At 38.0% G+C, this 25,331-nt stretch overlaps 1 protein-coding gene across 29 annotated transcripts in view; it reads right to left on the reverse strand.

Moving 5' to 3' along the window:
• Positions 1 to 25,331, reverse strand: part of Bru3 (CUGBP Elav-like family member bruno 3) — an 887,603-nt gene that overhangs the window by 10,252 nt on the left and 852,020 nt on the right. For 18 of the 29 annotated variants that reach the window (XM_076439398.1, XM_076439414.1, XM_076439397.1 and 15 more), the window contains 7 exons: positions 22,465 to 22,608; positions 21,348 to 21,477; positions 19,289 to 19,450; positions 17,352 to 17,453; positions 12,067 to 12,144; positions 4,830 to 4,988; positions 105 to 289 (listed from right to left, as the gene is read on the reverse strand). In XM_076439398.1, the coding sequence (XP_076295513.1) occupies positions 162 to 289; positions 4,830 to 4,988; positions 12,067 to 12,144; positions 17,352 to 17,453; positions 19,289 to 19,450; positions 21,348 to 21,477; positions 22,465 to 22,608 (903 nt within the window). In that variant the 3' untranslated portion in view covers positions 105 to 161. The remainder of the gene's footprint in view (positions 1 to 104; positions 290 to 4,829; positions 4,989 to 12,066; positions 12,145 to 17,351; positions 17,454 to 19,288; positions 19,451 to 21,347; positions 21,478 to 22,464; positions 22,609 to 25,331) is intronic. The other 11 variants (XM_076439400.1, XM_076439393.1, XM_076439396.1 and 8 more) reach the window with 11 other exon arrangements.

The raw sequence follows: 25,331 nt of genomic DNA on the forward strand, positions 1-25,331 counted from the left end.
GAATTATTAACTAGTTAGACACTTCTAATTGATAATCCAGTCTATTTTTAATGTTACATGTAGTGTATGAAACTAATGTTAAAATAAGAATTGTTGAGACGTACTCTGTAAGTTATGATGTACGGTGCATATCGTCCAGTTTCTCTAAGCTAGGACTTTGGTTAGTATGGTCGGCTTGCGTCCTTGGGCCTCTTTAACTGGACTTTTAAACGTTTCATCCCTATCTGGAAGCCATTCATTGCTTGAATTGCCTGCTGCGCGCTCGTTGGATTGTCGTACGACACGAAACCTGGAAGAACCGAATGATAAAACTGATAATAGACACCAGAAGGGAACGTTGAGTTAATTTTCGAAAACATCTGAAATACAATGACACATTTATTTCGTAAGAACAGTCGATAGTATATAAATCTGATGCAATATGACGTTTCAATGAATTCTTCATTAGATAGTCTTTCGTTAATCCATACATTAGAAACCAAAGTAATTTTAAAGCCTCAGATTCGTTGCATAAATCAGTATCATGAAATTATTAAGTACTTTTATGATATTTTTGGAAGAACTATTTTTTTGGATAATTATAGTCAACGAATAGTTAGCTACCTGGTTGCAACCCCCATAAGGGTGAAACCAGCTCATTATACCACTACACACACACACACACACACAGAGATTAGTAGTACACAAATATAACTGAAACATTAGAAATGTTGTAAAAGTAAAGAAAATTAAACAATATGTTTCTATGAGTTCATTAATACAAGTTTATGGTACGAGAAATAGAGTTTCGATTTGTTTAAACTGCAAATTTTGCACGATTTTGAAAACTTGAATTGTTGTTTGAATTATTGAAATACAAATATTCGTAGGGAGAGAAAAATACTTCTGTAAAAGCAATTTCAAAGTTGTGTCCAAAATGATTCAAGTTACTAATTATATTTTCTATAATCATTATCGATGAAGGTAGTTTAATTAGGATCTATTCCAAAATTCGATTTTTCTTGCCATGGTCGAATTGCAATGTGAAAATATAGCGAGCGGTTCAATTAAAATTGAAATTGTTTCTTTTCAGATTAACCCTTTGTATTCTTATGTGAATTTTAACGTGACATTTTTAAATTGTCAGTTTAATGCATTACATTTTGTATGTAATAATTTCTTTTCATACAGTCATTGGCCTAAAAATTTGGACCAACCACAAATTTCATCATTCTTGGTGTTTTTAGTAAAATCTTCAGACCTGAACAAAATTCGATTGCAAGTTTTCAATTTTATTATATGATAATAATATGTATACGTAAATATAATTTTAAGTTCAGTCTTTTCCATTTTACAAAAAGCACGAAAAAAAGTAGAAAATTGTGAGTGGTCCTAATTTTTTGTCCAAGGGCTGTCACTAACAATACACACGTAGCAGTCTGTTGAAGTACATTTTGAGTAAAACACTGAAAGTAACAAGGAATTGTTGGGAAGAAAATTGGAAAAAAATTCGTAGCCCAATGGGTTAACGAATTGGGGGTTTATCGGTCGATGAAAATGAGAAGGCGAGTGCTATACATGGCGGACGGTGTGTCGAGCTATCGAAAGGGTACTCAGTAGCTAACCAGTGATTTAGATTAGTCGATACGCCGGGCAGGAATAAAAAGTTCCCTACGATGGGATCTCGGTATTATCAAAGTTTCGTCTCGGAACGGGCGAAAGTGAGAGGGAACGAAAAGGTGTACGATAACGAAGCTTTTAACAACAGGAGCGCCGCTGAAAGGTCATCAGGGCCATCCCCAGTTTAAGCCAATTTTGACCATTAGCCCCGATCCAATTTTAGTTTTGCCATCATGGCGGCCTACTGCCTGACCAATCGCGGCTGTTCATCGTTCAACGGCCACCGCTTTTACTCAGAGTTCGTAAATTACGTTTACCAGGCAACTGAAAGAGACTTTAACTCTTGTTCGATGGAAAACATTTCTTTTGCGCGCAGGTTTTTTTTCCTCGTGTCCGGTCAGGGCTCCGTTATTGAGTTTCGAGAAATTAATTTGGAGCATTGTAACGCGGACTCTAACGTGTGCGCACCACGCGAATTACATTCCCGCGGACACGGCAGCGAATTATTTCGGTTACAATGCTCAAAGTATTCTCGTTCCCTCCGTTTCCATCCTCGTCAAAGAATTTTTTCCGCGAGCTGATCAGAGCCGATTATCAAGTGCACGTTACAAACGAAGAATAGGCATGGACTGCACTCTTTTTTGCTCATCAGCGCAGGCGATAATGATACGCGCGAGAGGACATATTATAAAACTGAAATATAACGACGCGCGTTCTACATTATAAAACTTGATGAAATGAAATGCCTATAAATATAATTCGTATGATAAAACTGCGTTCAGTTGGTGATGGGCATTCATGGGCGTTCAGTTGGTGATCCTTCTCAATTAATCTCGATTCCGGCTGAACTTCACAATTGCCCCCCTCCCCCAAGCTTCTGATACCTATTATACACCATTCTATTCGTTTCGATGCATTGAATATGAATATGATTTTCGTTTTTAGCGGAAATTACAAATTCTCCAGATATTCGCAGAAAATTTTCTTACTAGTACATTGAATTCGGCCCATAAGTACCTAGGTAATTATGAGTTAATTATTAACTATTAAGGTATTGTAAGTTAATCAGTATTTCACTTTCATTAAAGAAAATTCCTGTACTCATTGGAAACGTCTGGAGTTTATTCAAAACCCGTGTACTGGCGTCACCAGTCACCACAATAGATGATTTAAAAAAAATAATGGACACGATAAAACAATGCATAGGAAGTATGCCGGAAAGGGCGCATGCTGTAAAAGCAAAGATTGGAAACACAAATTATTAAGTATCTACGTAATATAGTGCGTACGTTGGTAGTTGATAAAAATTATTATTAAATTTCGTTCTGGCCTTTTAATTCTACCGCGAAGAATTTGGAAAATTATTAGTAACCCTAAGTTTTAGCTGGGGACTACATTATAACTCGGCCTATCCTGATCGATAATTGCCCTCAATCGTTCCGCATATATTAATCCGAATAATTTACGATTAAACAAAGAACATTAATTTATAACTAGGAATCTAAATAATATATGCAAATGAAATATAGAAATAAACAAAATTAATTAACTTTCAAACACACACATAGGTACGTACACAATAATATTACATACACTATACTAAATATAAATGACAAAACATTAATACATTTAAAATAAATACTTCTTTCCGTTTTCCTAATTTCAGTGTTTACCTAATCTTATGTTATCCACTGTCCGAATTTGGTTTTAGCCATAACCGCATATTTGACACAGATCTACAAAATGTATATTTTAAATTTTCAATGTAGATCCACATAAAAAAGTTGTAAACAACGATTTTAATATTTTGTCTGTAATTGGTCCAGACAAATCACAATTTTTTCAAAAATTTTTATTCACGGGTTGTAATAAACAAATTGCTCTAACTCCTCGAAAAAATCCAAGTCGTATGGTTAAGAAAGTTATTGTACTTTTAAAAGAATCCGAATATTACTGTGATTCACTGTAAGTATGTGATTACAGAATTGTTTGAAATTCGTGAGGAAGAATCGGATCCCATCACTAGTGCTCTTTACGATGGCCCTTCAGCGAACGACTACCGGTAGAACAATATTAACTATGCTAGTTGTTAGCGAATAGCCTACGGATGTGCGCGGCCGTACAATCAGCCGCGTCCAATGTTCGTGAATTTGTCCCGTGTGCGATTAATCAAAGCGGACCGCGTTTTTAGAATCCTTTTCGCTGCGGTCTACTTCGATGTATCAAAAAAGGCTTCCCGGATTCATTTCAGTCCGGTTGAATGGGCATTCGCGTTAAATAGGGACTTTGTGCATGCAAGATTCCGAATGCAACACTAAATGTTTGCATGTCCGTTGGCACATTGACAATTTCTAGGGAAATGTGATATCAAGTTCAAATGATTATTGCGTTTGGAATAATTATGGAAACATCACATGGTAAACGCTGTATTAATATTTCCAAAATTAAAATTTACATTTTGGACACGGTGCAACGAAATCCTTTTAAAATCGAGGATAATAAATATGGTGTCCTTGATAAGTGTCCAAGTTTATTCGTATTTTTAGATTTCTCATGATTAGACTACGGATTTCATGCATTTATTACGAAAATGAAACGCAAATTAAAAAATGAATTTAAGAATAATCAATATATTACTTTCAACTTACTGAAATTATTGAAAGAAGAAGATATTTCGATTTCTTATCCGAGTCTATAGTGACAATTTTAAACACACGTTTTATAGATTTGTGTCGATTACATACACGCTGATAATTTAATTAAAATCAATCAACATTTAAAGTTGATCACATTTACGGGCGATATTGAAATGTTTGTTGTTCATACCATCGTTAACCGGTTTCGATGAAATTTCCAGCGTGTGTATAATCGACTCAGATCTACAAAACGTATTGTATGAATTTTCAATATAGGAGCACATAATAAACTTGTGAAAGCCAACATTTAGAATTATCTCTGCAATTTTTCCAACTTTTGTAATCCTTCCAATATGTTAAAAAATTCCAAATCGTTTGAACACATTTAAAAAAAGTTATTCCGCTTGTCCAAAGACATTTCCAAGGTTCTAGCCCAGAAGGCTTAATATAATATCTCTTAATTGGTTTCCAGCAAGCAGCTGCTGCTGTCTCCTACCTTTAGATTTCAAGATCGTTTGAGTTTACCTGTCCAACGGCCTTACGTGTCTCTCTTCAGGCCACGATTGATCTGTATCGCGGGAATGACACACTTACCGAAACATTTACTCTGGTTGGTGGCCCGGTCGATGAAAACCTTCGAGGATATGACGTGGCCAAAAGGGACGAACGTCTGCATGAGCTCAGTGTCCCCAAACTCTTGAGGCAGGTGATAGATGAACAGGTTGCAGCCCTCGGGTCCTGAGAGAGAGCATCCTACCATATAAATCAGAGCACATCTAAACATCTAAACTTGAAGTATAATACTCAAGTTAGAATGTTAGTTCTGGATGAGTTTCGTCCTTTGCAATAATGATTCCGACGCGTTTAGGAGAGCCGCCTCGCGTCAGCGAGGATACACAGATTTGCTCTCCCTCCGTGTAACTTTTTCTTTGAATGCGTTTTTTGATGAAAATGAAGGTGTAGATTTCGGTGTTCGTTTTTCGATGACAATCTGATTTCTCTCTCGTCGCACAGAAATCATAAGGGATGATAGCAGACAGCGGTATATATATATATTTTTTGATAATGAATCGCAATGATAGGCTGATTTGAAAGGATTAGAGTTCCAACAAAACGTGAAACGGGATACTGAAAGAATGACTGGGTGGGGGACTGAAATGAGAGAAGAACACAGAGACGGGAAGAAATGATGATCAAGATAGAACAGTTGGAGAAACAATGAAATAACAGGTTGACGGGACGAAAGAAGTATGAAAATGCCGACGAAGAGAGTAATGATTAGAGTGTCACGGCGATATCCGTCACGACAATGAGACTTTTCGCGGCTCAAATAACGTTGAGTATTTATACTTTCAAATATACAAACACACAACACTGGGATTCACAACACAATGGCGAGCGAGGTGAGGGGTTTTCAAATGAATGCATATGGATATGAGGGGTACAGTGATAATAGTGATGATACTGATTACGATAGTGCGACACTTTACATGAGTTCGTCGTCAGACATATTAATCCGTCGTCATGTTTTTGCCAGGCTTCTTTTCGCCAAAGCTTCGTGTGATCAAAATCAGGCTCTGCGTGGAAATTCGATAGTAAATGATAGAAAACCTATCGCAATACCTGAGATTTCGATATTGGCATTAAAAATTTCGGTTCGGAAACCCGAAAATCTGACATTCGTGTCTCTGAACGATATAAATTTTCGGGTTCCCGGCCCGAACCCGGGGAAAATACCCGACCCGACCCGAAACCGAATTTCCGGCTACCCGCCCATCCCTAATATTTGCATGGGCATAATGCTCCTCGTTGTTAATTGGGGTGTTCTCGCGGAGGCTTTGGTAGCGTAATACTTTGTCTTCCTGCTCGATTCACCGGCGAAAATTTATTTTCATTTTCGTTCGGACTCCCGTAATTATTATCCACTTCATTAACGGACGATCCGTTGCGTCCATTAAATTTCGTTAAAGTTTTTTAAATGAAACGCAATTCCTTTTCCGGTTTAATTTCGCAGCTTTCGTCGGACAATGAGGAATTCTTTCCTTACTTTATGTCAGCCGCAAGAGGTACGAAGACACCGGCGATTAATACGTCCGCGGAGAAAAGTCCAATGGGAGAAGCAAAGCGAAGGGTCGGAATAACGAGAGTCCAAATAAGGATTTAGCTAATTTCACTGAACTTTATAACTCCGACGTCAATTAGCGGCGATTATGACCATGGAAACTTCTGCTCTCTTGGCCAGCGTTTCCTGACTAACGGACGCATTTAAGTAATGAGATGGCTGCCACTCAACTTTTAGGATGCTACTCATCGCGACTCGTTTGTTCCTTGGGCCAGATTCACCCCTCTGTCACTTTATCGCCTTTACGAACAACCGTCGCACTGTCGAATTACTCCAGAGTGTAATTGTCCGTTCCCAGTTCCGTGAACAATTACTATCTTCGTTCACTTGAAAGTTCACAGACGATTGTAGATTCCCTTGCTACTCAAAACGCGATTACGAATAAGTGGCCTTCAGCGGACCGGTTTCCACATTGATACTGGTGGGAAATTCAAACACACTTCAGGCACGAGCGTTTGAAACGTCAGGGAAAGTGAAGTATCGAAGGATCGTTGATTTAATAAAAGAAGGATCGTTAATTAGTAACCTGAACTGTACTACGTGAATTAATTCGTTATAAATTATTGTATGTGGCATTGTTTTGATATATGCGAATATTTTGAGACCGAAATGAAATTCGGATAATAGAATGTAACTAATTTAAATATTGAACAATAAATCGTGTTGCGTATGGATCGCTTATACAGGGTGGCTCAGCTGAAGGAGGCCACCTAAGAATCTCCTCTATTTTTAATGACGCATAAAATATTTATGGCATAATGTAAATGCTATCGAAGGAGAAATATCATAGAAGAACAATTTCTTTTGTCCGGTTATTTTTTCATAGTTTTTTCAAGGTCATCGTAATTTTTTTATCCGGGAAACTTATTTTTTTTAATTCCATCTTATAGCGGCTGAAAAAATACATTTGAATATGCTTAAATCATTAACAAGATGGAATAAAAAAAAATGTTTTCCCCATAAGAAATAACGATGACCTTGAAAAAACTATGAAAAAATAACCGGACAGAAAAAATTGTTCTTCTATGATATTCCTCCTTCGATACCATTTACATTATGCCAAAAATATCTTTTTTGTGCCATTAAAAGTAAAGGAGATATTTAGGTGGCCTCCTTCAGCTGAGACACCCTGTATAAAGTACGTCAAGTTTGGTCTCATTTGAATAACAAAAATCTCACAAATATGTCGGTGAAATTTTCATAAAAAGATAATTAAAAATAAAAAAGTTTTATGAATTTTTCGATATAAAGACATTTCTGTACTGTTTTATGCTTTCCAAACTACATATTATGTCTAATGGATCAATATTTTTTAGATCCCAAAAATGCTCGTTGCAGATCCACATGCAATCTATTTACAATTATAATTTACGTGAAAGCTAGATAAGAATGAGATTTCGCGAAAAGTATCAATTAAAAAATCGTCGCGAGTAGCACAGAGTAACAAACGTTTTCTTTTTCATGGGCACGGTCTTGGTCTCGGTAATAACTCGATCGTAGTGTCACATGAAACCGAAATTAGAGCCAGTGTCGACAGGTTTCTGGTTTCGACGTAGGGGAGAATAGAGGAGGAATTGCGGTGGACGCAGGAATCACGAAGAACGAGCCATAAATTCAAAACGTCGTCGTGCCGTGCGATCATTGATCCTGAAATTGGTTTTCGACTCTCTAATTGGCCCACGCGCGGGACGTGCACGCGAATTTAATGAAAGCAACACCTCCTCCAAACCCTCTGTAGACGTATCAACGGCTAGACAAGCCGTTCAGTTGAGAATCCACCGAACCTGCTATTCAATGGCTACAAATTTTCTTTTTTTCGGGAACGTTCGGAATTTCTTACAGCAATATTTTTTATCCGAGTAATTCGAGCTTTGGAATGTATGCAGAGTGGTCAATTGTCCCCGGCTCTTTAGTACAATTTTCGCAGAACATATGTAATTTTCATTGATTTATTATTTTTTGCAATTCAGAGAAAAGGATTCGGTATGAATAAAATAATTGTTTTCTTATTTGACACGCTGGTACGTTGATAGAATTGTATTAAAGAGTGCAAAATGGGACGTAATTCAATCTAATTACTTTGTTTCTCCAAAAGTATGTTTTATATGTAATATAATTCCTTCATTTTTGAGTCATGTAATTCCGTCGTGAAATACGTCTCACATTGTGTATCCATAAAAAGAAAATAGTATATAGACACACATTCTGTTAATAACTTATCGACAGATAATGCCGTGTGACGTGAAATCGAAAACTGCCTTTCATTACATGTGACATCATGTTGCGTCATATGAGCGTTACCATTACACGATGTATTCTGTCTACGTCAAGCAGCTAGAATATCTTTGGTTCTGTTAATGATTCATAATATCGTTATAGGAAATAGACTGATCCAAGAGAACGAATGTTTCAGTGGTCAACATTTTTTTTAAAGTTACACGCATAATACTTTAAAGCAGTTGACATTTTCATGCATAAATTCTTTTCAACACTAAACCATTACCATTGCCGGTCAAATGACCGGTCTTACATTTTTAATTTTATAATTACATATTGAAATTATCCAAGCGTATATTGCAATAAAAATTGCACGAAATCTAAATAAATAGAGCCTTGTCATTTCTATCAGCTAAAACATTTTAATCGCTTTGGGTGCTCGGTAGTTTTAGTGTTAATATTCATATGTACAGCTGATATAAATATCTGTGAGATGTTAAGCTTTAGATTGCTCTGAAATATCAAAAAATATGTTTACGTGGAAAAAGAGGAACTAAAAAGATTTTTCATTTCACGAAATGAGCAAGCGATTGCTGAAAACAAATTAATTTGATACATTCCCATTTTCTCGAAGTTTTTATCTGAAATCTAAAACTATGGTAACACAAAAATACATCATTCTATTCAGAGATTGATTAAAAAGAAAAACATGATCCATAGAAAAATATTTATCCATTACAACCCTACCTTGTTTGACAGAACAATTATTTCCTGTAACACTTTTCACAACAGAAACCGTAATATACTGGATGCTTTAGCGTATGTTATCACTAGACTGCAGATTTCATGCATTTATGGCAAAAATAGAGGTGGGTGTTATTTCAAACAATAAAAAGACAACAAATGAAAGACAACCAGTAAAATTACAACTTAATAAAATTATTTACTAAGAAGAGAAATAAATTCTTGTTTCACTCTCATGTATTACAATTAAACAATATTTACTTTGCATAAAGATCCGCAGTCCAGTTATTGTATTTTGACTGTTCCAATTGACAGTTTTCAAGATCGCGACTCCACGGTTATAGTGTTAGTAAAACCACTCTATACATTCGTCACGATACGTGGTTGATCGTCTCGTGATAGGCAACGATCAATGCTGTTCAACATCGCAACACCGAACATAGCCAAAGAAATCCACACCGAGTGCAATGATGTAACAGCAATGTAGTAAGTCCATCCATAGAACGAAAGCAGAGTTTCGGTGATAGACGTTGGAAAATGTTGATAGTATACAAGAATCGATCAAGAGAAGGAAGATATATGAACACCGAGAACACCTTGTAAAACGTGTAACATTGAAATAGGTCAGAGAAGCGAAAATGATCGACGAAGCGACAGTAAATATAAAATCGATAATGATGTCATGCAATGATGACAGAGTAGACCATTTTATTTTTCCTGACATCGTCGCCGTAGTGTATACACGTTTACACGGCTACACCTCGAGTATCAACACTGAGCATTTCCTTGAAACCAAAGCCCTAGACAGTTTGCTCAAAAGCCCTCCGAAGAGAAACGGCGCGTGGAAATCGAGTTCTGTGAGTATAGTTAGTGTAGTTTTTGCTACAACACATTCACCACAATGATAATAATTCGTTCTTTAACGTCATCAATACTTATTTATTGGTCTGTTGAAAATCAATAATTGTAACTTTAACCATGAACTAACAAGCGCATTTTCAAGTAGTGTAACCAATAAATTATGTTTGAATTATTAATTGAAATTATTAACTCTTATACGCTCCTCGGAAATAATTCTACAAAAGATTCTCTCGTAGTTTTCACTCATTTTCATTTTACGTTTCAGCCCTCGAGTGGCGGGACTTGGGTCTATGTTTGACCACAATTCGTATTATTAGCTACTTGTATTAGGTCTAGTTGTAAAAGTAGGTTGAAAGATCTGTGCAATAAAATTAGTACGTAAAGATTTGATTGTCATAAATGAAAAGCATCCCGCCTTGCGAGGGTTAGAACATCAAATTACACCGCAATCACATAAAAACAAAAGATTTGAGAGTATCAAGAACAGAAAATGGGTGAACTCGTCGAGTCGAGGAGCGTACGCAGCCTGCTGTCGATAAGTAAAGTGTTAACAGCGATAGAAAACGTTGATTCAAGAGTTGAAAGAGCGGAGAGACGAAGCGTTCGTCTTCGTCGGACACAGTGTACATCGAGATTTTCGTTGCAGCGTGAGTGTGTTGGGCAGTAACATACATGTATCTCGTTGAAGCTTCTGCATCGCAGAGAATGCGTTGACGAGACATTGTGTATTCGAAGGAAGGGGCGAAAAATTGCATCCGAAAGGAGTGAAAAAGGGAAAATGCCGGGAACCCTGAACGGAACGGGGAGGGGGAACGCTGTTGCGGGAAACTTCCCATTATCCTACAACGTAACAACGGATAGCCGGCAGGCGTAGTGGCAAAGTAATTAAAACTTTCGTTTTATTTGCATTATCTCATTGTTAGGCGTCGTATATTCTAATAATGGCGAGTTGTTAATTGCAATTAGACGTTGGCTGAGCTCGCCGCGTCCCTACTCTTTTCTACCCGCGTTCTTATCCACCATCTTCCCACCCCTATTTCTCCCACCCGGCGAGAGCTCGTCTTTTCATTCACAAAGATAACATCGGAGATCAGTTTGTTCGTCGGGCCCCTCTAACCCGCGTCGATATTGGTCCGATTAATCTTACACTTTCAATCGAAGTCAATCGGGTTTAATTAATTGCACCTTCTGGCTCCCGCCGCGGTTAAATTCTCGCCGACCGCCGCGCGCCGTGCGGTTCCATGGATCCTCAGACCCGAAGCGTTAGGCAGATATTTTTTGGTTAGCGTGGTTGTAATTTGACCGGCGAGCGGCGCGGTTCGCGTTGCGAAAGAAAAGCCCTATTTCGAGCCACCGCCCCTAACCCCCACCCCCGTGCACCAGAGAAACCCGATATTATTCGCGATATTGAAAGAGAATATAGTGGTTGAATGGAAAATTCATCAACGGTTGTTGGTTATCCTCCCTTTTCACCGGTGTGATTCAACTAGAAAAAAGATCGTAACGGTACGTGGCGAAATTAAAAATGATCCGTCAACCGTGTCCGGTGAAAAGAATTTTTTCGATTGCAACCGCGCAACGCGTGTATCGAATTTTTTCTTACGTTCTCTCGCAATTTTCCTCTCCGCCCCCCACCCCGGAAAAAATCGTATCTCTGTTCAGTTTTCGAAAATGCCTTTCCGCGAACGTATACGTTTCTTCTACACAACGAATTCTCCACGCAGCAGACAGAGAAATGTTTGTTTAAACGGTTTCGAAAGCGTTGCGACGCAACCGACGAGGGATTAGTCGTGTCTGGACGTTCAGGATTTGGATCTACGATTTCGGGACTGCAATCGTTCGTGTTTACAGTCAACAGTTAGACGTTAATGAGTGTGTTGTACTTACCTTCTCTCTGCGTGGGCGCCACGGCGGTCATCGGCTGTGGAATAGCTTGAGGAAACTGGCTGTAGACGGCAGGATAAGCTGCGACAATAACAAATAACAAATACATCATGATAAGTCTACATCTAGATACGGAAGTACGTGCTGGCTTCTTCGTTCGCTTCCCTATTTTTCTTCCGCATATATACAGCTTGTTACCAGCAGGAACTTTTCGATTAAACAAAGAACCTTTGCTGCGCGCGGGAAATTTAACTTTCGGATCAAAACGCGAGCGTTCCCGTTTACTCAAGCGCGAGGAAACTAAGTTTCGACGAACAAGCGTGAAATATAGATTTTATATCGCAGCCGCATTTGGGGAAGGTACATTCGGGTAATTGCTCACCCCTGGAACCATGCCGAATCAGAGGGCTCCGATGTTCAAGGAAAACTAGAAATGGGTTATCATCGATTTTGGAATATACAAGACAATATTTGCTAACTATTCAACATTCCTGAAGAGTTCTGGGTTGGTAACAAAGAGAAACTAATACGTCAAAGATGAACAACACGACACCGTGATCATTAAATCCCTGCTGCAATTCTTCGAAGTTATTCGCCAACAAGATTCGTTCAACTATTCACTCGCCTAATTTAGTTACGTGGTCGTTAATGACTACACAGTTTAGGGGGTCTTCTGGTTTGGAAGCATGTTTCACAATAATGAAGTTGAAGAACCGAATGAATCTACATATTCGATTTTTTAATGAATATTTTCATCTACTTTCAGTCACAAAAATAGTTTTAGGATGTTATATGTTGGTACGTTGTCGTTAATTACTATACAGATCAGATCTTTTTGAATGAATCTACATTTATACAACAGTAGATCCAATGAGTAGTTTCCCTAAATAATAATTTGGTTAAAAAAAAGAGTACAACAATAAACTTGCTCATTTTAAAACTTGAATTTTCTGTTTTCTCTATCAATCATTCACATTTTCCTAGAAAAATTTTGCACGATATCGCAGGTGAAAAACTGAGGACACTTATTTTTGTAACATTTTTTGGGAATGAGAAATTTGATGTTCAAATACTTTCTGAATGCACTTCATATTTTATGTATTTTTAGAGTTACAAAAATATTTTCATGAAGTGTATGCTAACAATACATGACCGTATAAGTAATAGCTTTGAGCTGTCTACAATTCACTACCATTAAAACTTTGACAGAACAAAGCTTTTCAGAAGAGAAGACCCATGTGATGAAGTTATTCATCAGTCCCTAATGAACGACTTCGCATTTGATCCGGGCATATCGGTTTTGCAGGTTGAAAACGTTGTTGGTAAAAAAATGTATTCCGTGTAGTTTTCTATCTGGATATCAAGCGCAAATTGAACGATATTTTGCTATCGATGTGAAACGACCACGTCGATCAACAAGCTGCGAGTGATTCGGGGAACTTATAATCGTTGTTGGTTAAATACGATAGGCGATCGAAGCACGGCGATTCGGTCCCAGGCAAATAGAAGAGGAAAATTCAAAAACAGAATTCCACGTTTGTGCAAGCCTCGCGGTGCACGGTATTTTTCTACACGCAGTCAGTTCGGCGAATTAACAAGAGGAGCATTGGTCCGACAAGCGAGCTCAAAAGCAAACGAAAGCCGAGTCGTCAGAAGAGGAAATTCTTTTCCGTGACGTTCTTTCGGCTTGGCAGTCGTTCGGTTGCGTTTCCCTCGACAAGAGTATTCGAAGCTCAACGTTCTCGTCGTTCCCCGTCACTTTTAATACGATACTTCTGTACTTTGCGACCCGTTCCGCCATTAACTGTTGATATTAACCGGTACACTTTCGAATCATGCGACAGCCTGTACCCTGCCGTTACGAGCGAATTGTAGAAGATAGATTTGAATCCGTATCAGCGTAGAATACGCTGTTTACGTAATAGGAGAGTCATCTAAACTTCGGTCATCTGAGTTCGCAATTGGAGAGACGCTCCTAACTACAAACGGAGGATTGTTCGACGAAAAACAGCTGGATGGAACAACGTCATTTATCGCCTTCTGCGGGGCAAATTTGTCCGGAGTAAAATAATTACTATCGAGAACCAGAAATTCCATTTCGATCTTTTAAACATGATAATTATGTATTTGCAATTTTGACGAATCTACCAACGAGTTTTGTAACGAAATAGATCGTTCTAAGGTAGAAACGCTATCGTATACAACAAGGGAAAGTATACATCCCTCATTTTCTCAATTGAATTTGTCTCTCTGTTGTCAAATTGATATGATGGTAAAAATCTAAATTCTTAATTGAAGAACACACCTAAAACCACGGAGTATTGTTTGCAGAAATGAAAAACAGGTGGTCTAAACAACGTGATCTACATTATGGCGTTGAGCAGGGTAAACTCTTCGGGAAATTTCTAGTTATTCGAAGCTCAAACACTCGGCAACGTATAGACCGAAATGAATAAATGGGTGCTTCACTGCATGATATTAGAGGGAAGCAATTATAACGGCATTAATTATGCCTTGGCAAATATTCGAAACGCGCTCGATTGATGTTTGCTTGTGACGGATAAACGCGGAAGGGGGTGTGGGGCGGTAACGGAGATGAAGGGGAACGGATATTCGCTCTCAGATCAGAAGAAATAAATTTTCGCTTGGAAATTAATTATTTTTGTGCAAATATGACTTTAATATATTCCGATTGATGGTAGCACGTACCGGGGGGTTCGTATATGGGATAAATACGCCGCCCGTATAATCGTTGCCACCAGTCGAAAATAAAAGAAGATTGCAGTATTCCGGATAGGTTTTTTTTTTTATTTCCGCGTTTGCCGATCTCCGCGAACCGTGTATACTCGACTAAAATCGAGTGGATAAATATCCCATTTTTTTATCTCGGCCAAACACAGGAAATCAACACTGCCTGATTAAACACGCTAAATTGTATTTCATGTTTGATGAACTTTTAAAAATCTGGACGGTCTCGAGAACAAGATGGATACGTACGCGTGTGTGCAGATAAATAGCCCGGCTTGTAATTATTCGAACGACAGTGGTTTGAAATGATAATATATAAATTGTTTAAATTATGCGATACTATTTGCAGAAATATTAATAAATGTGATTCTTTTGTATAATAGTTTCACTATTAGGTTGCAGTCGTTACATCTCTTTTTAATTCATTGTAGGGATTAAAAATGGAGGTATGTATATGAACAAATACAAACCGTACTTCGTCTGCATTGCCAAAAAAATAATAGGAAATAACGTTTTTTACTTGAGAGAATGCAAACGTTTGAAGACGAAGTTGTAAAATATAAACGGAGATTATAGTTTCTTATGAAAAAAAACACAAACTTTAAACTGCTGTTGCAATTTTATCCATCAAACTGTTGTGAATATTTCGGACGATCCAATGTAATTAATTTAATAACAGCTTGGCTTTTATTAAAATTCTCTTATAAGCAACATTAATCAGATTAGCGAATAGGATGAATATAGCAAGTGCCATACTGCATAATTCAAAACATTTCTTCTATCAACGAGCTGCAACTAACTTGTAACTCTTGTATGTCTCACTCTTCTTGAGTAAAAAAATATTTTTGGTTTGTCCAATATTGTAGTAAAACATCCGAAAAATTCCAAAAAGATCGACTCGAGATAAATTCCGAAACCTCCGTTCATTTTCGACGATTTACACCAGGCTCTCCGCCCCCAAAGCAGTAATTGGACCGCGGCACGGACATAGTCAAAAAAAGATTGATAATTAATGTTTCAACGAAGTATCATTATACGTCTGGTCTATAAGCTCGCCGGGCGAAACGGTTTTATTATCGACGCGGTAACATCCGTGTCGTTTGAGCGTTGAAAGTCGTTCGAATAATTACGAGCGGCACTGTGACGCGCGTAGAGAAAAATTTGCGCGGGTGTGGGGGAGGGCGCACGTCGTCGTTCGCGAATCGAAAGAGAAAATAATTATTAATCCCGGGCGAAGTTGTCACCGTCCAATGTTTCTGCAGGCCATAATGAGACACGAGCGTGGAACTTGCGAAACGAGATTCGAATGCTCCGTTATTAATTCAATCCGTGAAACAGAGAGTTTATCAGGGCCGTGCGTTAATTGCTAACGGCGGATGGAACGAATTGAAGTTTAGTTACGTCGGAACGCTGATTATCTCTGAAACGGGATCGACCATTTCGATGCTGATTATTGGATTATAATTTCTGCCAGTGCGTCGCACTATGATGTAACCCCCGTGTGTCGTTTCAAGCCTTCGACGTCCAACGTCGATTTCTGCGTCGGCTTGTTGATTCGGCGTATTGGTAAACATGCAAGGCACACAATACGTTTAAAAGTTTACAATATATAATAGAATGTACAACGACGTATATTTAGAAGGAACACCGAGGTACACCGTAAACAGCACATCAGAAGCACAACACGTCGACGCGGCACACGTCTATAATATATCATATATAATAGAATATAATATACATACATACATGTATATAAATATATATATGTATATTTTATATATCGAGAATGTATATGTATACATATGTATGTATGCACACGCAGCCTCCCACGCATCTCGTATACATACGAGTATTCATGGTGGCAAATGTAACGATGAGACATCTATGTCCTTACACACGTGTGTATATGTATAGGTGATCATGTACATATACCGTATACACATGCGAGCATAGCTGCATGCAACAGCCAGAAACGCGACCAGCGGAATCGAATCTTTTAGAGTTAAGTGCTCGAGTGCTCGGATAAAAGCATATTACGATCGAACGTTCGGATTCATTTATTTCTGTGTCCTGCGAGTCGATTTCGCGTGAAATTATCATCGAAAAGAGTGCCCGGATTGATTCGCTTCGTCCGCCGCGGAAAAACAACACCGTTCGATTTTCTACGCAGCAACGTGTTCGCGAACGAACGTTTCCAATTCCGCGAGAATTCGTCGCGTTCGCGGAGGAAATGGAAAGGGTGATCGGACGTTGGATGAATTTCATTCGTCGTAATATCTTAATCGAGTGACGGAGCAATAATACCGACGGAATTTTCTTTCCGAAACTCATTACAGAATCCGATGCATTGTTCTTCACGGATTGGCTCCGAGCTTTATGCGATTATCGAAAAGCGTTGTACAATGCGTTCCGCTATATAGTCCCCGATGGAAACTCGCTGCAGATATACTAGGGCTTGACGGAATCCTCGATAAAACGAAGGGTAAAAGGTAAATGGAGACGAGAGAGAGAGAGAGAGAGAGAGAGAAAAAAGAACTTACCGACACCGGTGTAGGCTTGCATTCCGGGATACGCGGCGGCATGCTGGAGTGCCGCCTCCCCATTGGGCAGCCCTTGTGCTGAAATGGACAGATGGAGGCCATCTACACTTCAGTAAGCTCAGCTCTTATCGGGGACAGACCTACGTCTAAGGCCCCTCTCGCAATACTGACCAATCGATAGCGCACGCTATCCTACACATTCTTGGATATCTTTAGAATTATACCGACAATTTCACGCGACAAAACTTCCTCGGAAACGCGAATTGATTTTACTTGGAACCAGTCGACGTGATAAACGGAAACGTAGACATGGGGCAAATCATTAGAATGAGCTATATGTCGATACCGTTCACAGACTCCTTTTTTATGATTACTAGACTGCGGATCTTTATGCAAAATGAAAACTTTCTACTTGAATTGCGACAAGCTGGGGTGAAATAAATATTTAATTTTTTGTTGAGTATATTTAATAGGTTGAAAATATAATATAGCAGTACATTAAAATCCTTCAAATATTTTCACTGTCAAAACTTAGACCTACCCATTTTTATCATAAATGCATAAAATCCGCAGTTTAATGATTACATTGAGATGCTGGGTGGAAGACTGTCATATGAATTGGTTTTCAGTAATAAACTGTTTACTAAATTGGTTTTCAATATTAAAAGTGAATATCAAATTGATCTTCAGTTTCTAGGGAGGCTCGTATATTAAAAAATCTGAATCATCAACAGATTATGGTAACATCTGTAACATCATGCAACGTCGATCATATAAAAAGACGATTAAATATCGTTTCTGAAACTTTAAGACGATAAAAACACTATCTTTTAAACATTCAGTTCCAATAGTTAGCCCAGTCTTTTTTTAAAAATTTTGTCAACCAGTTAATACTAAAAGGTATATAATCTCCACGTAAATCATTAATGATTTTTTAAAATTAGTAAACCGACCTCACCCTTAACACCCTTTCAATACATTTCAATCTGATCTATTTCATTGATAAATTGAAAATATCCGTCGTAAAAATGATATATTTCATTCGATTTTGAAAATAAAAATTGGGCCACTCTCGTATGAACATCCAAACAACGTAACACATATAGTAAAACGAGCGCGAAGACTTGGTTTACTACAATTTCGTACAAGTAAACGAAGTAGAACACGAGAAACGGAACACAATAAACTGCAATGAAACATGATGCTGAGAGCTGATCAATATCAGTAGTACATTAATTATTATTGAATGTATCGATTGAAGAATCAGAAATTTAATCTGTATCCGGTAAACACGATGCTCAAATATTTGAAATTTTCACGAATTTACCAATTAGTTTTTGTATGAAATTCTAGAAATAAAAACATATAAATATTTAACATACGATAACAATCGATTAGCAATCAATAAAAAGTAATTTATATTCGAAGCATGAAAATACGCGACAAATCGCCGTAGAAAATTTCGAATATTAACGTAAAGGTTAAATAAGATTATTCGCGTGATCCTCAATAAATAAACCAAAGTGTAGTGAACACTACTTGATCAGTATCATCGCATGGCGTGTCAAATCAACGCAAATCCTCACCGAACAATAATGTCATTAAATCTACTCAGTCACCTGTGACTGGTCCAAAAACCCGTAAAAAAAAAATAGTCATTCGTAACGCGAACAACCCCCTCAGCATGATCGTCAAGCGAAAAATTTCCTATACGGAAAGCGTGCGATTGAAAAATCAATGTTCGTAGTTTCGCGTCTACGATCGTTTGTTCTTTTTTCGGAAAAAAATGCAAACTTTTCGCGTAGGTTGGCGGCGTAGAATCGAAGTGCGAGGGCGAGGTTACTTGGTTATCGTCGGAAACGCAGAATAATACAGTCCAGCGTCGATTGGCCGAGCATTGCGCAGGGGCGGCACACTGCGCCTGAGTTGATACTCACGTCCCGCGTAGGTCTGCGGTATCCCGTTGGTGTAGACACCTGGATCCGAACCTGCCTGACCGGTAGGTTGTGCAGCCATGTTGAAATTCGGCATCGTTGGTGACGGTAACGACGGTATCGCCCCGTTAACCGGCTGTCCTGTACCGGTACCTATGAGCAAACCTGATCAGTACACATCGGTCACCCTCTTGCTCTTACAACATCGACCTCGGTCACCCTGTCCCGGCGCGCGGCATGATCGGATCGGAAATGCTCACGGCGTCTGTCTAACGTTTAGCTAGCTGCCCTCTCCTCTGTACATCCTGTCAACCGATTTACGGTATATACCGTATAATTGGTAGGACGCCGGAAACGGGTTTACGCGTGATCCGTATGCCTCGCGCCGTATTTGAGGATCCGTATGATCCGCAGATCGCAGGAATGTTGATCCGATCTTAGGACTAATAACGATTCGTGACAAACTAACGCCACGCGAATTGATCATTTACCCTTCACAACTTGAACGTTTCAACACCGTAATTCTAGCTACACGAAGGACACTGGGCGAATCACTGGTCACCTAAAATCCTACTCTGGCCATTAAGTGGGAGCTTGTCTGTTTGAGTCGTTTGAATTTCGTAAATCAGAAGTATATTTGATAAACATGAAGTATGATATTAATATTTGATCCCGGAATTGCAGACTAAACTTCTAGGTCAGCTTTCATGGTGTAAGTATCGCGCAACTTGACGAGAATTTGTCCAGGAATCGTTTATTCCTAGAAACTTGTGTGAATGTACCTATGGGTTTGTTAGAGAGTCATCGTCATTTTAAAGGAGCATTATGTGTAAATATTGAATAATAAATTCATATTTATATCACAGAGCCTGCGATTCGAAACAATATTGAATACTGAGTAACAAATTACTGGTACATACATGGGGTTGAAGATTAATAATTACTGAGATATTCTTTAGTTAATCTTTAACGTATGTAACTTCTGCTCAAAATACTGTTCAACACAAGTGTGCAGGACAAACGTTCAAATATGTTTTTCAATATCAATTTCCGGTTGAAACATTTTTTTGTACAAAACAAACAGTATATGAATAAATTTATTTGTGGTTAAGTGAAACGATCTGTACAATTATGTTCTGGACAGCATGATCTCTAACATTTTAGAACAATAAATGTCTTTAGAATAATAAATTATATAGGTTTGAATTAGTTCTAACCCATTGTACATTGTTAAAATGTCGCTCGTGAATTGACCTATAGCAACACAGTTTGCATAATTTGTAACCTCTTTTCCCGAACAAATCTGCGAGTGACTGCATGTCGGAACGTTTGCGGAGAGCCGATTTCCGCGGTTACTCGACTCGTGTCTGTACCATTCGGCCCTCCCTTTTTCCACTTTGTGTGCGTGTTCGCGAATCACGGAAGCCGGGGGGATAGGGAAACTGAGCGAATCTGGTGCGAGCAAGACAGAGGAGAGAGCCGAAGGGAAGGGTGGTAGGTGTAGGCGAAGAAAGAACTATGCTTTTTGGCTTTCCTCCTTCCCGTTCGGGCGAGTTTTCGATAAAGTTTCGCGGTACTGGCAATATCTTTCGTCCGAGTCACGCTCGGTGAAAATGTTGTATTGATTTACGAGCCGGTTATAAGCCAACCGACTGTACGCTGCTGCTGCTGCTACGAGGTTTGCGAGGAACAAAACGGTAGGGCGGGATGAAAGGGGAAAGATAAAGAAAGAGTTTTGCGTCGGTAAAACGGAGCAATTGCCCGGCAGAGTGTACATATGTGTGTATGTGCGCTTCCGAACTCGCTCCTCCTCTACCCCCAACCCTCGTCCGAATGTTTTTCCGGAAATCAACCGACTAGCCGATTCCTCCTCACCCTCTCGATGCGAATGTTGCGTAATGGGGGCCAGAAGAGAGGGTGTTTGTACTATACTTTCTAGCTATCAATGATATCGGCGATCAAAGCATGCAACGATCGTGCTTGCGATTTTTACCGGGGCCGCCTTTCGCTGACCGTTTCGAATGTAAATGGCGAAACGCTGTCGAAGACACAAAGAACTTACCGGAAGTCGGTGGGACCACGGGGTTCGGCATGCCATTTAACGCGTGCGGCAATTGTCCTGTGGCTAACGCCGCCATCGGGTTGATGTACGTCCCCTGTGCTGTCGCAGCAGCCATGAGAGCCGCTTGCTGCTGTAAATAGATTTTCTATGTCGAATGCGTTTGCGTGGGAACATCATATAGTATCGATTAAACCCATAATATTCGACTTCTGCTCCCCGAAATGAGCTGTCGTTCCAAATCGGTTACCTACGCCTGTGACGGACACAAAAAACTTTTAAAAATGCGATTTCTACAAATTTTTAAAATTTACCCTTGAGTACACCAAATTTTTAGAAATCAACGGTTTAATTGAAGTCAATTCATTTTTATGAATTGAACAAATCACACAAAAATCTAGCTTTGAAGTGAACGAATAGAACGTGTGATTCTCGCAGCTGATTTCGAAAATTACAATTGTTCAAATGTGCCAGTTATTTAAACCGGAACCTTTCATACTGATGATGGAAATTGTTCGTTTTCTGTTTCCGAAAAAGAACTACGGTAGACATGAAAAAACTTCTATGATATGTACATCGTATAAAAAATAACTGTGCAGATTGTCTGCCATTTCGATTTATTGGTTTTCAAAATATGTTGCGTGCCATTTCTGAAAATGCTATTTCGAGAAAAATAGATGTAACGTTATGAAAGCGGTTGCTACATATAATGAATGATCAGATTATTGATACTAGATTTTTTTTCAATTTATAGTTTTATTAAAATTATTTATCTTAATCGGAAGCAAAATTTCTTAATAAATCGGCGTAAGTGTTTCAGGTATATGGCTTTCGCATAAAAATGTTATGGAAACATCAGATTTTTCTGTTTCTACGTAGACGTAGGGGTAACCCGATAATATAACATTCTGCGCGTTTTCCGTTTCGTTGTTTGAAATATTTTGAGAGAAACAAGAAATTCCGTCTCCTATTACCGTTGCGCGGCGTTAACAGAGCATTATCGAATGTCGTCGATAATTTCTAACAAGACAGAAACTATTACAGGTTGTGATTCGTGATAACGAGGGCAACCAGACGGTAATGTGGTAACGCGAGAACCATTAACGGTAATGTGACCCACCTGAGCATAAGCGCCGTAAGCGCCGAACTGATTGAAGACAAAAGGGTGAAGGAGTCCCATGTTCCCGGCCATTTGCTGCATGCGTCTGTAGTGTCTGTCTTTCTCAGTATCTGCAAATTTTACCACTAAGCTGGATGACGCACCCTGAAACACACATTTATTATTTACATTAATTGAGCCCTCGTTGAATCCTACAATGTAATTATTTATTTGCAACATTTATGTATTTCAGGTACGCATTACGAATTATGCATAATTACTGCAACTTTAAAATGTTCTCTTGCGAACACTTATTTCAGTCATTCGCTCAGCACGTTAGAATTTATTATATTTCTCTCTATGTTTATATTAATGTGGGATCTTTAAAAAACAAAAAGAATCACGCACATCAATAATAATAATGTTATAAATATGATCTTAATATTCTAAAAATACTGCATTTTAGAAATCTTGCAAATTTTATACAAAATCAAAATAGCAAGATAAATCATAATTGATCCTTCAAGTAACAAACAATTTTCTACATTTATTTTCGAGGAACAATGCTGATATAATACAAATAAAACAATAAATATAATATGAATAAATGATTCACATTTGATTCACCCATTTATTTGTATTATGTTACAATAATACGAATATATTAAATGTAATATATTGTACTAAATTAATTCATCAGTGGATTGAAAAATTGCACACATAGTATTGTACTATAATTTACTAGAAAGATTACGACAAATGGTATTGGCTCAGTGGTGGCTGTGGAGAATTGACTTCAGGATTTATTGTATCATGATCATATTTTTCGCGATACAAATTGTCGTTCTGTGACAAGCACGAGTTCGAAATTCAGGTTCAGATATTCCTGCCCGACGTCTCGCTTTGTAATTTTCATGAGACGAAGTGGCACAAGTTGCAATAGGATTACTTCCACCGAGCCAAAGCCACCATCATTTTCTAAAATCTCGTATTTTTCCGACAAAGTGTACAGTACTGCTGCGTTATAAATTTACGTGCTTGTGCGAAATTTTATAATGATCTTACGTTGACTGTGCATGAAATTGAAAGGTAAATTCAGCTTAAAGATATTTTGGTTAATACAATTCCGTGATATAAGCTCTTTAGTCACTTTATGTTCTTTTATTTTATATTAGTACGACGTGGACTGAGTTTCATGGAAGAAACTTTGTCATATGAGCTCCATTTATTGCAACAACCTAATATTTCAAAAAATGTTTTGTGGCATTTTTACCCTTTGAACTTTTGCAATATGCAATGGATTGCAGAAAATATGTTTTGACATATTTACATTATCTATAATGTAATAAAAATATATTACAAATTTTAGTTATAATCCTTCAAGGTATAGGTACCAAAGTGAAGAAGCATTATCCGAAATCGATAAGCCAATTAATTATTTAGTAATGGTTACATTCTGTAAATGGATTACAAGAATTGTAAGTATCCGAACAATAAGATTTGGGATTAAAAAAGAATACTTTTGTATTTTGAAAATTCATTTTTATACCGAAAAAATAATACTTTTGTACTTCAAGAGTTCCTTTTTGTAACGCAGAAGGTCTAGTGTTGTATTACCACAAGGGATAGAAAAAGATTGATAAAAATCACTTGCTTCCACATTGTCGTTAGGGGAGAATTTCCTCGCAAGGAAAAACATTAGAGTACGCGTTTCGGAACGTGGAAAAATCTTCCTCTTAAGACGTTTACGAAGACATGTACCTAAGGCGATGACAGTCTCGTCACACCTAAATTTTAAATGGAAAGGCAACAGGTGGCCAGTGGCCATTGTGGCTACAGGGAAAAGCACAGCTTTTGAGCTTCTGACGATATATTATATTCACGTCATCAATGCAAATGTTGGGCGTGTCTGCGCGAGTTTATATAAGGATGGTAATATTGTAACCTGTTGACGCGTTCGCTGAGATTCTAGTTCTTGTAATATATCACTATGAATTATTCTCCCTATTATTTCTTCAACGTAGTCCTTACAAATGCATACATATTGATAATATTCTTTAATGTCATTAAATATACTATGATCAATACTTATATAAGTGATATTTAATTGTTATTAATGCTTCGTAAAACTTCTATCGATTCATCCAATATTTTCCTTGTAATTCTCGTGAAATTATGGTGCAATTATTAACGGGTTCGTTCCACATGAAAAAATAAGCCGGTACTACACAATAAACCCTTTTCGCTTGATCCTCGTTTTTCAAAAAATTGAATTTGGAATTTTGTTGAGTTACACGTGCGCTTGGTTAACTCCCGACTGAATGCGCGTGGTATAATCGATAGGAGGTTATTCTACATGTGAAAATAAGTAAAAAATGTAGAATAAAATTGTTTCGTTTAAAACCTTGTTTGCCAGGAAATCCAATTTAAAAATTTGTCAAGCACACCGGCAGTCGACTAAATCCCAACGGAACATGTTCAAACTCAATTTTTCAGAAAATGAAGCCTCGAACAAAAGCTCCCCATTCTACATTCCTGACTTATTTTCATATGTGGAATAACCCGTAGTCGATTTTATCTACATTTAGGTAGGAGTTGGCCAAGTGTACGTGTGCTTGACAAATATTTAATTTTGATTTCCTCGAAAACGAGGTTTCGGGTGAACAAATTTGACTATATGCTCCCAACTTCTTTTTTTTTTTTGTAGAATTCTCCCGCGGACATGTTTTAACTATGTGTGAAGCTCATCACAATTGAGACAGACTGTTCAAGCAATTTGAAAATTTTCGGGATAAATTGTTTCGTCCTGGCAGAATCATCATTTAACTAATTAAATCTACAGGATGTGCCCAAAATCGTAGTACGAAGAAATACTGTATATGTAAAGC

This window comes from Lasioglossum baleicum, chromosome 15 (genome assembly GCF_051020765.1).
Source record: "Lasioglossum baleicum chromosome 15, iyLasBale1, whole genome shotgun sequence".
Lineage (NCBI taxonomy): Eukaryota > Metazoa > Arthropoda > Insecta > Hymenoptera > Halictidae > Lasioglossum > Lasioglossum baleicum.